The following is a 16698-nucleotide window of genomic DNA, read 5'->3' as shown; positions in this document are numbered from 1 at the left end:
ATTGATGGCTACCAAAGGTAACTTTCCGTTTCTGATTTTGGTAGGTGACCTACCTATTCCTGAAGTTTTACTTAATTTCATTTATGCTCCTGGATACCGAAGAAGGGCTCTTGCAGGGATTAAACAGGTTCCGTCTTTCTTTGAATCCAGTTAAGTCTTGGATGGATAGCTCACAGGAGCAGATACAGATTCTCAGACGTAGTTCTCGATAGATGTATCCATTGTCCTTTCATCCTCCCCATTGTAGGACTGAGAAATAAAACCGACTGTCCCTGCCCTAAAATTCTGGAGCCTGAACTATTTCTAGAGAGTCTCAGCGCTGATAGTTACTGAGTGCCAGGCACATGGCACGTTTGTGTTTATTAGTCCTCTATTCCTACAAGGCAGGTGGAGCTACTCTCATTTTATAAATGAAGAAGTTAAGTGGTTTGTCCCAGGCTAGGCCTTTCCGATTCCAGAGGTATCTTCAGGGCTGTAGGTCTGAGTTCAGCTGTAATGCAGTTCCAGACTGGCTAGAATCACAAATTTTGTGAAATTTTGTGATGCCTGGTTCACCATAGATCCCTCTTCTCTTGTTCACTATTTTCATCTGCTCTAACAATAGTGGTATAGGATTTTGGGGTCGTTATAGGACATCTTGCTTCCCCAGCCATGGATTAAGAATTCTTGGACAGACCCAGCAATCGACCCTGTCCAGGAGAAATGTCTGTAATTAATCAAGTTTCGCTGGAACTTAGATGGGTCTTTTGGGAATCTTATTTCAAATACTGTTCCTGAGGCAGCCAGTAGAACTGATATTGATTCTAAAAATGTAGGTCAAAGATTTAAAATGCCCGGTGGAACCCCTACCTCTGATTGCCCCAATTTTAAAAAGAATGGGATATAGTGGAATGGTATTGATACTTGAGTTATACTCTATTTGAATTAAAGGGCTCACGCCTTTTAAACACTGGAAAATTTTAAGAAAAGTCATGCCTGGTGCTTGGAAAACATAGAATAGGATAGGACTTAATATAGGATAGGTAGTGTTTGAATACAAGTGCTTAATAACATGTTAACTTGTCGTTCTGTGTTGTCTGGCAAAGTCACGTTGAGTGTGTTTTACCAGTGTAATTCCGTGATGGGTTTTTGTTTTCGTGTTTGTAGCCCTTTTCACTTTTAACTTTCACAGCCCCAGACTAAGGTATTTCTGTCATACCTCAATTAACTATTCATTTCTTTTTTAGTTGGCTTGCCTACCCAGATATTAATTTTAAGGGGCAAGCTACAGTTCTGGAGGAAGACCAAGGACTCTTTGAGATTTCTGCAGCAGAAATGAAGTCATTGCAGCCACTTCAAATGGTAAGCAAATTTAAAAAGAAACTGTTTTCCAAGTACACACGAATCCAGAATTAACTAGCTGTGATGATTGCTCATGCATCTGGATCTTGAGAAACGAATATGAATACTACCAAATTAGCAAGTCATTAATACATTGATTTTCTGTTTCTCTATGTTGTAGAGAATATCTATGTGGAAACATTTTAATTTTTTCCCAGATGACAAATGTCTGAATTTACTTGGTGCTAATTTTATCACAATACATAGTTTCCTTGTAAGTGTTGCTCTGTGAAAGTTTTGAATATTTAATAAAGTTCTGAATCTGTTTTTTATGCTTATTAAAAACAAATCTTTATGCTTAATAAAAATTTATACTTGCAAATTATACTCTTCCATTGTTGAAATGAATGATAAGCTCAGCACTAATAATAAATCAGCAGTTCTGCCAGTGGTGCTTTCTGAAAGATAAGTGCCTGCATTGTTTATTTTCTTGCATGGGAAAAACTGTTAATTGTTACCTATGTGATAAACCATTTTTGACTGTTTAGTGCCTTTTTAAAAATTTTAAAACTAGACAAACTAAGAAATTTAAAGAAATATCATAATGCAGCGTAACATTCGAAACAAGGAAATTATAGTTAGGGTTTTTTTAGGGGATCGGGGGGGTACCTTTTATGCTCGACAACCTTGATGTCACAAAAACATTAAATGTGATCAAAAGGATTGACAGAACTCTCTCTCTAATTTAGAAAGCCCAAGCAATTGTAGAGAAGGCATTCAGTGGTTTAGAAGTCTCTGGCAAATGAGATTTTTAAACCTACTTGCAACTCCTCTCTTCTTTTTTAAGACACTGTAGTGGAATTAACTCTTTAATTGCTTACATGTGCTTAAGGACTAAAGCTCAGTTTCCTTCCTGGTAGTTACTATAATCTGGAAAGTATCTTTTTAATATCTCTTGCCCCATTTACATTGATGTAGAGCAGTCTGACTTGATTTTAACTACTGTAGAGTGCTATACTTGAAAATTTAAATTTACCACAACTTAAACTTGACTGGTACATAATCTTCACTAATAAGATTTTTACATAACTTATACCTGTCACATAGTTACTTTAAAATATTTTAACTATTTATATATCTAATATTAAAATTTCTTGTCATCTTAAGGGTGGACTGAAAGTGGAAATGCCTATGAATTTAAAGGTAAGTCTTGAACAGACTTGTAGTAAGCTAAAAAGTTGGAGTTTAATTTTTAAGTGTTTTGAACTATCAAAATAGAAAACAATTACCTGAATGTATGCTAATAATGCCTGGCTCATGGGTGTTGGGAAGTGACTGAACAGAATGATTGCTGGGGGCCCAGGCTATGAGCGGGGAGTAGGGTAACAGTGCAACCCAATCAAACCCGATAAGCACCTCCTAATGGGGATTTTTGCTTGGGAGGGTGGGTTGGTGTGGCAGCTACACGTTCTGGTGGAGACATCTAGCAGGCATTTGGGAGTGATGCTCAAGAAGGAGATCACGGATGATCAGGAGGTATAGACACTCTTATCAGATAGATACCAGTGTTTTAAGCACAAGTATCTGACTGGAAGGGTAGAGGCAATGAAAAAGAGTGGCACTAGTGCCAAGATTAAGCATATTTTGGGAAAGAACGGAGGAAATAGAATTATAAAATGTATGTAAAGAGAGGTAGGAAGAAAAAAGTGCAGTGACCAGAGATGCAAACAGGCCTCTGTTTAATTGGGTCACAGTACCTCCAGAGGTAGGTAAGGAGACGGGGAGTCATCCATTCTTCTCTCCTCCAAAACAAGACACAACTCTTCCAATCTCCCCATTTTGGGGCTTCCTAATTTATGGAACTGAGTACCATTCTCTCAGTTACATAGATGGAGTCTTTGGAATTTAATATCTGAGTGTATCCAATATATCTTGACTATATGATAGAATCATACATATCTGAGTTTAAGAAAAAATGCTTATGTCTGGGTTCCACTCACAGAGATACTGTTTTGGTCTGGGGTGTGGACAAAATTTTTCAGAGCTCGACAGGTGATTCTAACATGTGACCTAATAGATACAGAATTATTAGGTCACTGAGTGACTCAGTCTCCTCGTCTGCTGAATGAGAACTTCAGGTGTGACAGGGTGGGTCTTCCTTGAACATTTGCAGTTTGACAGGTTGTTAGAGGTGTATGAATGGGATGGCTCTCATACAGTCACAATTGTCAAGTTGTTAGATGTTAATTTATGGCTTACTCATCAAAGAATTATTGCTTCTTTCTTGAATGTGTTCAGCATCTGTAACATGTATTAAACCCAAATGAAAATTCATCACTTTAATATAGCACCCGGTGAAAATTTAATAGGTAGAACACAACAGGAGTAGTGCTACATATTTTTTTCAGTCTGTATGGTTTTATTGGTTTTTGTAAATAAGAGAGCTATAATTGCTGGTTCAATGTGTTTAAGCATGAGATCTTATTCACCAAGGTCATGGGTTGCCAGTTGTACACAAATTTTGCCATTAGCCACGAATAACCAGGTGATAGAGCATAGATAGATCAGTGCTGTTATCACTGTTACCACTTCCACATACTAAAGACATCTCATCCTTGGGAAGTAAAGAGCATCAAAATGGTAGAAGAGAAATACTTGCACCAATCCAAATTTGAAGTAAATTAAATGCTGGAAATTTATTTTCTACTACACTTACCTCCTTGCCCCCAATTTAAATCAAATACAGAATAATAATTTTTTCAATCATTTATTTATAGGAAGTTTTGTACTTAAATTCAAGAATTTGCATGTCTATTTCTTCTCACTGAATAGTAATGACCCTATAGAAGCAGTGAGTGTTATAAGAAACCACATATGTTTTCTCAAATCAACAGATAATTTATCATTATGCCCTAGAACCTCAAGAGAGTTTTTATTTCTTATAGGGGGAATTCAGTAAACATAAGGCAGGTCTGTATTCTAAACATAGTTATAAACAGATCATTCAAACACTAGTTAGTTATAAGACAGTTTATCCTATGAGATGGTCCTAGGATTTGGGTAACCAGAACAATAATCATACTTGAGTATATGGATATGAGAAACGTGTACTATTAATTAAGATATATTACCTTAATGATGATAAAGACTCATTTATTCCTTGTGAATATCAGACACTGCTATATTGTAGTATATATTAATGAAAAAACAGACAGTGGCCCCTATTCATGTTGTCTTGAGTATCCCTTCAGTAAATCAGTATGTATCTATCCTAAAATACGAGCATGTTAAATAATTTTCTTTCATATTTTTCAGGTTACTATTTATGAAAAACCTCAGTTCCGTGGACAGGCCAAAGAGTTTAGTGAACATATAGATTCTGTCCCTAATTTTTTAAAGGATGATAAGGACTTTCATGGAATCGGATCAATTCGTGTCATCGGTGGAGTGTGAGTGTCATATTTTCAATTGATGTAGTTGATGTAGTAGTCTGTTTTTGAAGATCAGCCCAAAAAATATGCTAAGCAGAGCAAAGTCAACCTGCCTTGGTCTGAAGATATACATTTCTTCTATAATATGGGAAACAAAAAATATTACTAATAGCTTTTTGTGAATGCTTCATATTAGAGATTTTGAGGTCGATTAAATGTAGAAAATAGTTTCTAAAACTTTAACACTTAGTATTTCCAAGCACAATATAGAAACAAGACTTGCCAATCAAATTATTTTTCCCCACAGATTATGAACATGGATGAGAGCCCCAGCTTTTGCCCTCTATTCTGTAGATCTTAGTTGACTTTCCTTGCCGAGGCCATTGGCAGTGAGCCCTCCCTTGTCACAGAAGTAGCCTGGGTTATCTGTTTCAAAGTCAAGCATTTTTGATATTGGTTACCCTCTGGCCTGAACTGCTTTTGAGGAAGCCCCCTAAGAACTAAGTATAAACCTAAGTGTAACCATCATTGCTACTAACCCAGTCTCAATCAGCAGTTACCGGGGCAGGAAGCCCAGAAAAATCTGTGACCAGACTGGGTTGTGCCTTTTATATTTGTATCCCAGCAGATGAAATGGAGAAGGAGCTTTCCTCATAGTTTATCTGCCAGTGTCAACCCAGTACTGGAATCCCTCCGGAATTCCAGTTGATTTGTTGGTTTATTTGCAATGTTGGTTTGTTTTAATGTAAGTATTGTATCTTTTGATATTGGCAGTGATATCGTATGACTTGCTCATGCTGTTCTAGCAAATGACTTGTTTAAGATCACTCAAGCATCTGCATTTAGAGGCTTAGACTTTGCAATTTCTGGCCATACCAGCCAAAATGGAAATATAAAGGAGACTATGCAATTTGCTAGGTCATATCCATAATTGGTCTGACATACTAGTAATCATTTAATTTCTTATTCTTGAATTTTAAAATCTTAGTAGGGGCTTGAGGAACAAATATGTTATGGATAAACACATTTTTATTGTGTTGTATTTATTTGCAGTGTTCTCTGATTTGTGAACACACATGCTTCTTGTTAATCCTTCATTAAATATTTTTGCCTTTTCTTCCCATTGGGATCTGAATGTTTTTTCCCCATTAACTAGATTGGAATTTGCATTGTTCTTGTCTAGTTTTTTTTACAATTATTTTACAAAAATCTCAAGAAAATATTATGGCTTGTAATACCACATACACAATTCTGTTTTTATGTGGCAACTGCAGTAGAAAAATGTGATGCCCTCGTTTAAAGATGAATAGCTGACTTCATTATTTTCTTCTGTGTTTCTACTATTTTTCACTTTTGTTAGCTGTTTAACTTTATCTATATGTAGTGTGGACTCTTCCTCATCTCTGTTTCAACTTGAGGAATCCGAGGAAAGTGAGGTTGATGTTTTTTAATTTTTCTCAGATAACGTCTATTTTTAAATATCCCAGATTGTTATATAAATTGAATATTAAATCTATTAAGAAAAACTGGGCAGATTTTTGAACTGTTATGTAATAATTTACTGATCTGTCCTTTAATAATTAGGTCCTCTATACCTTTTATTCTTTTTCCCATTCAGATATGTTAAAGGTATGTTTTGAGTAGCCATGTTTACAAAAAAGAAAACTTAGAATTTGAAAGTGTTTTTGTGAAATTTATTTTCACATAATAATTTAAGAAGAAAACACTAGTTTCTTTACATATTACAAATATACCAAAAAGTATAAAATATGTTTATTTCAACTCTTGCCCCCACCTCCCACCCCCTTCTCCTGCTAGACGTACACCTACGTACACAGAAAATGTATGTATGTACACCTACGACATAGAAAATGAGAAGGGATTTGTGATTACTGAGCGGCTACTGTAGTCTTATATCCTATGGAAACAACTCTTTGCAATATTTTTTGTCTTCACAACTATAGTAGGGGTGGAGAAAGGGGGGAAAATATAGTAGTCAGCCCTAGCAGGCTTCATTTTGTCAAGCTCCAGAATTCAGAAGTTCCCCATACAGAATCCCAAAATTGGTCCCTGGAATCTGCCTATGGGAACGGGTCCCATTCTAACTACACAGTGCACCTGAAGGCAGATTTTAGCAGGCCAACATGTCTTGTGAACCATCTCCGCCCACACTGCGTTAGCTACTTGGATTACTCCATAACATGTAAGTTTCATGGAGGAGTTTAATGACTAATGGTGTGTATCGGTGTCTGTCCTGACTGTTTTAGATTAGAAGTCAAGAAACCTGTGTCCCTGAAAGGTACTCTGCCGCTATGCTTCCATCTTCCTGTTTCCTTTATCACCACTGACAAAACGGTGGGAGCAACATTTCCCACCATAAACGCAAAAGATGTTGGGTAGATGTAAGCCACCAGGACGAATACCAGCTCAGTTGCATTTCCCAGTTCCTCTTTGCTAAACCCACCTATAATGTGTTTTAGATCTCAAGCCTGGTGAGAGGTTTCCTTTAACTTAAACTCTAAATAAATGTTTAATAGAGTAATTGTTCTGTGATTCCAGAAGGGCTTCATCAGTTGAATAAGAATGATTTTCTTTGAATCTCAGTGTGGGCTTGTCACTTTTCTCTTGCCTATTTGTGCTTTCCATTACTTTTTACTTGCTTGGCAAACTTTCCTCCAAGTGTTTTAAGGTGTGGTATCAGGTCACGCCACAAACATTTAATGAGCATTGCAATTCTACTACAGTTAACCTTTGGCTGGGAAAAGCCTCCAAGCTATAAAAATTATTGATCCATGAAGCACACACCATTTGTCTGTCTTTGTAAGTGGTAGCAAAACAAATGTGTTGCTTTTTAAAATATGGTGATGTGCAATGGGTGCTTTATCATGATTTTTTTCTTCCTGTTTTCTTGACTGCAGTTTTATTAATGGCTCTCGGTTGGTGTCCTTTGTATTTCTAGGTGGGTTGCCTATGAAAAAGAACATTTTAAAGGCCAGCAGTTTTTGCTTGAAGAAGGTGATTTTGAAGACAGCAATGCCTGTGGGGCGTTGAGTGGCCCCATCTTGTCTTTCCGGTACTTACAAGCTGTGAGTTGGTTTCTGAATTCTTAATTTCTGTCTTATCTTTCCATAAAAACTGGACATGACCTCTAATAAAACACGAGGTTATAAGATGTTTCTAAAGCATCACACTGACTGCTTGTGTGACTTGCCTGTTTTTCATAACTGCCATGATTATTCTAGAATATTCTGTTTACTTTTCATCCATTGATTCCACAGTCATTTTTTGAGCATCTGCTCTGGTAGCTCTGCTGTGCCAGGTGCTAGATATAGCGGCCAGAGAGTCCATCCCTGTCTTCACAGGGCAGGCAGCCTGGTAGGGAAGATAACACTTACATGAATGTTTGATATGGTTTGACTGGAATTGGATTAAGCACAAAGGGCTCAGTGTACCCAGAAAAAGGTGACTTACTTCTCGAAAGTAAGAGGAAGTTCAGATGCCAGCTGAGCTGAGATTTCAAGTTCAGGAGTTAGCCAAGTGAAGAAAATCAGGACAGAGTGAAGGGGAAAAGCAGATGCTGTTTTAGCAAGAGATTGACATGCATAAGGGCAAGCATGTGAGCCAGTGGTTCTCAGCTTGGGGTGATTTTACACTCGGGGGAGCATTTGGCAGTGTCTGGAGACATTTTGGCTGTCCTGACTTGGCAGGGACGGGGGTGCTACTGACATCAAGTGGGTAGAGGCCAGGGATGCCGCTGAACCCCTGTAGTTCACAGGCCAGCCCCCCTACAACAAAGAAGGAATCATCTGCCCAAAACGTTAATAGTGTTGAGGTTATAAAACCGTTCTGAGAGTGGAAGGGGGCGTGTTTGGGAAATGCAGTTAAGTCAGGGTGTTAGGAAGAACTTTGGGAAGATGAGTCCAGAGCCAGGTAATAAATGGCCTTATATGCCAGACCGAAGAGTTCTGATTTTTTTTTTTCCCTTGACCGTGAGCCACTGATGGACTTTAGACTTAGTGAGTATGATTAGATGAGCGGTTTAGGAAGATCTTTTTGTTGACTGTATCAAGAAATGGCATGGGGTGAAGGGTTAAATCTGGAGAAAAGAGGACTAGAACGTTACAGGACACCAGATGGAAGGTGATGAAGGCCCAGAGAAGAGGAGATAAGGTGTTAGAGGGTTCTGTAGGATATCAGGGCTTATCAAATGTTGCTCATTTCCCTGACCAGCTCTGGAAATTTTTTAATGTATTCAGAAGGGCATCCTTTCTTATGATTAAGGAGTTAACACTGTAATATCTTAACAAAATAATCTTTCCCCATCTAAACCCTAAACTATCTGGCATAGCCTCTAAAACCCTCTTTGAAGGAACTGATAGGGAAGTGAAGGGTAGTTACTGGGTCCCCGTGTACTTTGAATAAGCACCAGGATTGTGTGCTCTGGCCCCTTAGGTTTCTGTCTGTTGCAGCCACCAGTAACTTTGTAGCCCTCTCTTGCCTGGTTAGACAGGAGGAGCCAGAATGGGAGAAGAAGCACAGGGCACAAGGGAACATTTCTTTTCATGAATGATCCTTGTCAGTAAGAAAGTGGTTTGGAAACCAGTTGTACCTGGAAGAAATACAGGACAGTCCACTGAAGACCAGGCACTGGGTTAATTTGAATAATGATTACATGACTTTGAAGGTATTTAGTCCACAATATACAAGGACCACAGGTTTTCTCTACCTAGCTACTCCTTACTTGAAGACCTCTAAAAGGCAAGCAAGACAAAACAAGATAGAGCTTTCATCTTTTTTTTTTTTTTTTTAGGTCATTTTGAGCACATGCATTGAGGTAACTATGCGTTATGATTCTCATGATTGAAAGCATCTTCTACCTAGTATCAAACAATCTGCTTTTCCCTCCATATTTAAAAAAGAGAGTTGAATGGAAGCATTGCTGATCCTAGGAATGTTTAGCAATGAATGTGATGGTATCTTCCAAAGATGACTGTCACTAAGACAAGCAAACAAACAAAAAACAAAAACCCAAGTCACGAGCTGAAATATCCCAATAATAAAAAATGTGAAAAGATGTGAATACTGTAACTATATAGCTAAGTAATTATGAAATATTTGGTACAGTCTGTGATAGTGTACATTGGAAAAATTGGTATAAATCACCATGTTAATTAGTGTTGCACATGAAAGTTTGGGGCATTTACAAAAATGATGACACAGTTTTTATATAAATAAGTAAAAATGCCCTTCAAAGAAAATCTTCTGTTCTCTTTAAATTAGATTTTTTAAATTAAAAGATTAATTGTTACAGTTAAAGATGTTTTTGTAATCCTCATTATAATCTAACATTAATCAAAGATTTACTAATGGCTTTATATAGATACTTGCACTTAATCTCACAAAGATGATGAGATAGAGACTCTTCAGATTCCCATCTTACAGATCCAGAAACTGAGGATCTAGGTTATACACTGTGCCTGAGTGTAAAGCTATGATTTGAGGGCAAGTCTGCCTTGCTCTGGGGCCCATGCCATGTAATCCATTCTTCTCTGTTACAGAATGATTAGTGGAAAAAAGCACCTAACGACAGAAAGCTGGATCTCTTCCACCCAAAGGTTTATCAGTATTTCATCTGTAGCTATCAGTATATGGTCACATTGCAGACCAATACATATATGTAATAAATAATTATTTAGGTGGACTTTCAGACAGTTTATTTATAATTTAAATTTATTTTCACAAATATTTTCAGGTAAAATATACTAAAAAATCTATATAGTGAGAAAATTTAGATTTTATATGTGTATATATTATGAACATGCTTTAAAAATTTGCTTATCAAGTTATACTTAGAAAAATTTTACATTCCTTAGGTCTAGCATATAATTGGAGAGGAGTTCTTTTCCTTAAAAACCACTTTATTGAGTTATGGTTGACATGTAAAAAGCCGTACGTATTTAATGTACACAACTTAATGAGTTTTGGGATAAGTTACACCCATGAAACCATCACCACTATCAAGGCCATAGACGTATCCATCATCTTCTAAAATTTCTTCCTGCCCACCCTGTATTACTTTTGTGTGTGTGATAAAAAAACAAGTCTACCCTCTTTGGAAAATGTAAGTATATAATACAGTACTATATTTAAAGCTCTGTGGTTGTCACAGCCCTACATAAGAGAACAGGTAGAGTTGAGGTGAGACATCTTTTCCGCACACAGACTCTCAGATGTCTCTAACCTTGGAAAGAATGAAGCACTGTGTTTAAGATCTAAGCTGAAGTAATATAAAATAAGCAAGAGGATACATAGGAAAATTGCATACTACAGTGCAGTTTTCTCATGTCCTGGCTCCAGCGTGCGGAACACTCTGGATCTACTACGGTCAAATCCTGGATGTGTTCCTCAGGGATAACGTGATCTGTGTCCCGGAGTGCTTTGGAGAGCACAACCAGAAATATGTTCCTAATTCCAAATGAGTCAGGCAGATGCACTGACTTGAAGTTGATTGTTTTTTTAAAGGAGAAGACCAGAAGGAATATAGTATTTAGACTCCAGGGATTGAACAGGAATTTTTATTCCTTGGCTTCCTTGATACAAGTTCTTTGGTATGCTTGTTATTCCTCAGTTTTTTCACTAAGCTTGGATTTGCTTTTGTTATGATTTTCAGACTCTGGGCCTCTTTTATAGATCTCAGAAACCAGGTGGTATGCAGCGGAGACCAGTATTTCTCCTAAATTAATCGATACACCAGATCTCTACTGGTGTCTCACGTTCCGTTGCCCACAAGAGCTGTATCGCAAGAGCTCCAGGGTCCAGTCAGCTGAGGGATTTTATGGAATTTAAAAATAATAAAATTACTGATCCTTAAGACTTAATCTTTGGTCCTGCAGCAACTGCTCATTACTTTCCTCTAGCAATGGGCGTACTGTATCTGAGACTATATTGAACTATCCACATTTTTCAGTGGATTTAAGTGCTTTAAAAATACAGCATGGAATACAGATTTGAGCCCATTCCATCATTATTCATTCTTCTCAAGCAACAGAGCTCCAAGTTTGACTTTCAAAGTTATTTAATTACACCTGGTAAAGTGGGGATGATACTGACCTAGTAACCTAATAAGCCTTACTCTGAACATGACTGAGTGCCTTTTGCGATCACCTGAACTAGGCAGTTAGAAGATTTTTTATTTTAAAAAAAATATTTTATACCATGCTTTGTACATGTGACCCTGTGGGTTTAGCTTCAGGTGACTGGAGTTGCCTTAGAGTTAGACTATGCCCGGCAGGGGTACCATATTGATGGCAACTACTCAACCAGATCAGATGTTGTATATTTGGTAGGTCTGAGTGAAACTGCAGAGAGGGTCAAGACTAGTTGAGTGGTTCAAAGGGTACTTAGGAAAAGATGGAAGGCAAAAGCAATAGGCATGAAAAGCCACGAATAAACAAAAGCAGAAGATGGCAAGAGGAGAGCGACGACACTTGGGAGACTCCTGCAGTCCTTAGCCAAGTCTCTGGGAATGGTAGACAAAGTAGGAAGGACACAAACTCAAGCCATGTGAGTCAATTTATTTGTGAACTCATATGCTGTCAGCACTTGTACTTGGCAGTGGACCCTGTGACAGTGGATTCCTCCTCTTCTGCTCAGCTCTGGGCTGCATTGTTGCCAAGTGCCTGTGTCTCCAGCCTGCTTCCCATCTCACCCTCCTCCCTGCTGTCACTCCCACACAACACACACAGGATCATTTGTGCAAATCATTGCTCCAGTAAAGCACCTCACCTCAAAACACAGGTTATTTTTAATGAAAGGGCACAAACACAGCACACATGCACATGTCTGTTTATGTTTTTGTCTCGTCCCGTTAGACTCCACCATAACACAGTGGCCCAAGGTATATTTCAGCTTATCCCTGCTCCCCTTTTCCTACAACCCTAATGGAGTAGACGAGAGGTAGGTAGTTGCACAGGCAGAAGTAGAAGCAGCGTTGGAACATTCCGGTGTCACCAGAGTGAGGGGAGAGGTGCATGTAACAGAGCTGCTGGAGACAGGCCCGCTATGGTTGGGCCTGACTTGGCTGGTGGCCATTGATACCAGTTCCTAACCAGGACCCAGACTGGACCCCCTCGAACCATCATCATCACATTGTATTCTCACAACGGCCTTGAGCTAGTTATGCATTTTCAGGTTGCAAGAGACAGGCGTGCTCAGGCTCCTCAGGTGATAGAAGTTTATGTTGTCAGTGCAGCCAGGTTTGTTGATGTGGCACCCAGGCTGTAAATGTAATGCTTCACTCAGGAGGCTTGGTCTCGGGACTTGAAGGCAAATCATTTAGACGCTGGTAAAGCCTTGATTCCCTCATCTTTAAAATAGCCGATGTGTGTGTGTATACAGTGTTCCCCGAAAATAAGACTTAGCCAGACAATCAACTCTAATGCGTCTTTTGGAGCAAAAATTAATATAAGACCCAGTCTTGTTTTACTGTAATATAAGACCGGGTCTTATATTAATTTTTGCTCCAAAAGACGCATTAGAGCTGATTGTCCAGCTAGGTCTTATTTTCAGGGAAACAGGGTAGTACACATATACACATACACATAAATTACTTAATATATATGAATATATATTACTCAACATATACTTTAATGAAAATAATTATATATTACTCAATTTCCTTAGCTGTAAAAGGGGAATGATAGTAATATAATCTCATGTGGTGGCTCTTTTGGAAATAATGCATGTAAAGTTCTGGCCAGTGGTAAGTATAGAATATATTTCACCGTTGGCTTGTTAAAAACTGTTCTTAATTAGATTTCTTCCATCAAGTAATGGATGCATAAAGGTTTATCTTTATACATCTTTTGGACATTTACGTTATTTACGGCTCTCACTATTACAAATATTGCATCTTTGCATATAAGTTGCCCACTATTTAGTTTCTTTAAGAAACTTTTCTTAAAGAATTTCAGGCTCAGAGAGTATGTACAGTTTCAGTTTTTTAAATTTATCTCTAAATTATTTTCTAAAATAGTTGTCCAATTTATATTTCCACCAGCAGTGTTCCTTGACAAAACTGGAGTTTTAGATCCTTCCTAGCTTAACTTTAAAAGTGAAAATTGTATCAGTTGTTTTCATCTTAATTTCTTTATTTTTAGATATTTGCTTACTTGTTTTTAATTTTTTGTGAATTCTTTTTTTTTTTGCTGATTTATCAATTTTGGATCTTATATTTTCATCTCAAATATGTTGTCAGACTAAACATCGTCTATGTTTCCTATCACTTTGATTTTCTAATAACATTTTTTTTGTCAAGCAAACTTTAGTTTTTCTGTTACATTTAAGCTCATAAAATGCTTTCCCACATTACCCACAGTACATTGTATACTTTCTTTGGTTTCATGCAGCTTTTGCTCTCTAGGCACAAGGTAGATATTAGTTTTACAATTAAAGTTAGAGATGGTGGCCTGTAAGTTCCAGCAATTTACCAACTGTTGACTAATTTCCATTTATGTAAAAATGTCATACTGTCCTGATTACAATAAAAATTCAGGTTTATTTTTTTTTTTCTTTACTGTTTAGGAGTAATGACTATTGAAATTCTTTCCAATACCATTTAAAATTCTTCCCGGAGTTATTTGTGTGAAAATTATTCCACAAGTATGTGAAAATTGTGCAAAGATTTAGCAATCCAAGAAACAAAGTGCATATATTTTCCTAAACTTTGCTCTTCCTCTTTTTAGAATTTTATAGAGTCTTCCATCACACTGTATGAATCTGACCTGGAAAATGGGAAGTTTATTGACATTACAAATCAGGAAATTTCTGACTTAGAAATCAGCTTTGGCAGTGAAACAAGATCCATTCACGTTAAAAGTGGAGTGTAAGTTGTCTCCTACTCTGAGAACCTTGAAAGATTATTTCGTTTTTAAAGTTGTCGCTTGCTCGATTCTACATCACCTCTGTTCTTTTTCCTTTTTTCCCTACCAGGTGGGTTGCCTACCAGCAGAAATTCTTCTGTGGAGAACAGTACATTTTAGAGAAAGGGAAATACAAATGCTTTTTTGACTGGGGAGGATCAAATAATACAATAATGTCAATACGGCCTGTCCAACTGGTGAGTTAAGTATGAACATAACCAATGCCAATGGCATGTAATGGCATACAGTTAAATATGTGGAACAAGCCTTTTTAAAGTGGAATTGTTGAATTATGTTATATGTATATGCAGAGGAAATGGAATAGGGTGTGAATTTCTATAGACTCCATAGAGAACTCATATGTGACATTAGCACATGGATAAAATGGCTGTAATTTGATCAGTCATTTCACCCAGCAGCATTATTTAGTGCCTCTGATACTCCAGACACTGTACTGATTCACTGGAGATAAAAGATGAGTAAGACTACCCTGATGGGTCTCAGTCCGTTTGGGGAGATAGACATGTGGACAGTTAACTAATAGAATGGTTAGTGACAAAATGAAGTGTGTAGGCAGTGCTAGGGGAACAGGCCCAGGGAGCACTCAGAGGCTGGGGACCTGGGGACCATGCCACGGAAGAGAATGCATTCAGTGATATCTTAAGGGGTAAAAGCAATTTTTCCAGGCAGGAAGGTGGGGCAGAGGGGCCTCCCACAAAGAGGGAATAATCTCTTTGTGTGCAAAGTCACGAAGCTGGGAAACAGTGTGGCCAGCTTGGGTAATAACAAACTGCACAGCAGTATGGGTTCCTGTGACATAGTTGCAGGAGAGGGAATAGTGGGACGTTCAGATGCTTTCGTTCTAGGAGGTATTGGGGCACATTTCTCCTTCAGCTACAGTATTACTCAAAATAAATTAGGTAATAAATACAAAAATTACTATTATAAGAGAATTCAGTAGGTTACGAGTAACGGCCAGTTAAAGGAATCTAGTAAATTGGATAGACCTTTTTTTCCCATTTTTCAAAGGATATTTTCCAAGCTTTCAAGAACACAACTAAGATGACATGATTACAATTTTTTAAATATTTTAATATTGTTTTTCAGGAACCACTTGGAATAAATGAGCCTCCACATTTGGTATGTTGAAATACAGCCTTACCTTGGAATTGTTAAATTGTTTACTAAAAACATTTCTACCCTTTCTCTCAAATCTTTCTCTTCCCATCAGATAACCCTTATGCGTCTGTGTGGCAGGACAATTCTACTAGAGTGCACCTGTAGGCGTAAGCGTGCCCGTCTTTGCTATGGGTTGTTCTGGCCTGGATTTGTCCCAGTTCATTTTCTCCTGACAGAGCTTCAGCTCTGACCACTGTGGGGTCATTTTGAACCTCTGCCACTCTTTATTTCCTATTGCCCACCTGTTCTTCAATATTTTGTTCTTATTGAGCACAGTATGTTATGTCTTTGGAAGCGCATGCTTACCATGGGGAAACGGCTGTCTTGGTATGCTTTTGTAAATGTATTTCTAAGACCTAAATCAAATATTTCTTAAAAGCACCATTAAAATTCCAGCTTTCTTTATTTCTAGTGTGTTAATGGTTTGAGAACTGGGCAGTACTCTGGAGCCTAACATTATTATCCGTTGGATAATGGTTATTATCTGTTGAGGGCTAGAAATTGTGCTTATTTAGTGCTTCTCCGAACTTTGTGAGGTCAGGATTAATCCCATTTATTGATAAGCAAACCAAGATTTAGAATTTGTGTCATTTCATACAGCTAGAAGGAGCAAATAGGCATTTTCTAGTATGTGAAGCTACTTCACCACATTTTCAGGATTTTACGTCAAAGAATGATCTGAGCAGTACGTACAACCATAGAAGGAAGAGGGGATGAGAGGCATTGCTTCCTCTCTCTCATTTTAAATAACAAATTTGGAAAAATTTCTGTTAAAAAGCCCAAAATAGTGATTAATTTTAATTATCTGACATTTGCTAGCTTTACATAACGCTGAATCTCTTGAGTGT

General features: G+C 37.6%; 1 protein-coding gene across 2 annotated transcripts in view; it reads left to right on the top strand.

The window, feature by feature from the left end:
- Nucleotides 1-16698, top strand: part of CRYBG3 (crystallin beta-gamma domain containing 3) — a 108096-nt gene that overhangs the window by 55330 nt on the left and 36068 nt on the right. For both annotated transcript variants that reach the window (XM_019757207.2, XM_074333088.1), the window contains 7 exons: nucleotides 1227-1341; nucleotides 2488-2523; nucleotides 4636-4769; nucleotides 7711-7837; nucleotides 14495-14634; nucleotides 14742-14868; nucleotides 15779-15811. In XM_019757207.2, the coding sequence (XP_019612766.2) occupies nucleotides 1227-1341; nucleotides 2488-2523; nucleotides 4636-4769; nucleotides 7711-7837; nucleotides 14495-14634; nucleotides 14742-14868; nucleotides 15779-15811 (712 nt within the window). The remainder of the gene's footprint in view (nucleotides 1-1226; nucleotides 1342-2487; nucleotides 2524-4635; nucleotides 4770-7710; nucleotides 7838-14494; nucleotides 14635-14741; nucleotides 14869-15778; nucleotides 15812-16698) is intronic.

The sequence above is a fragment of the Rhinolophus sinicus genome, linkage group LG01 (assembly GCF_036562045.2).
Source record: "Rhinolophus sinicus isolate RSC01 linkage group LG01, ASM3656204v1, whole genome shotgun sequence".
Classification (NCBI taxonomy): Eukaryota; Metazoa; Chordata; class Mammalia; order Chiroptera; family Rhinolophidae; genus Rhinolophus; species Rhinolophus sinicus.
Note: the sequence above shows the minus strand (reverse complement) of the source record. Positions and strands in the feature narration are given on the sequence as shown.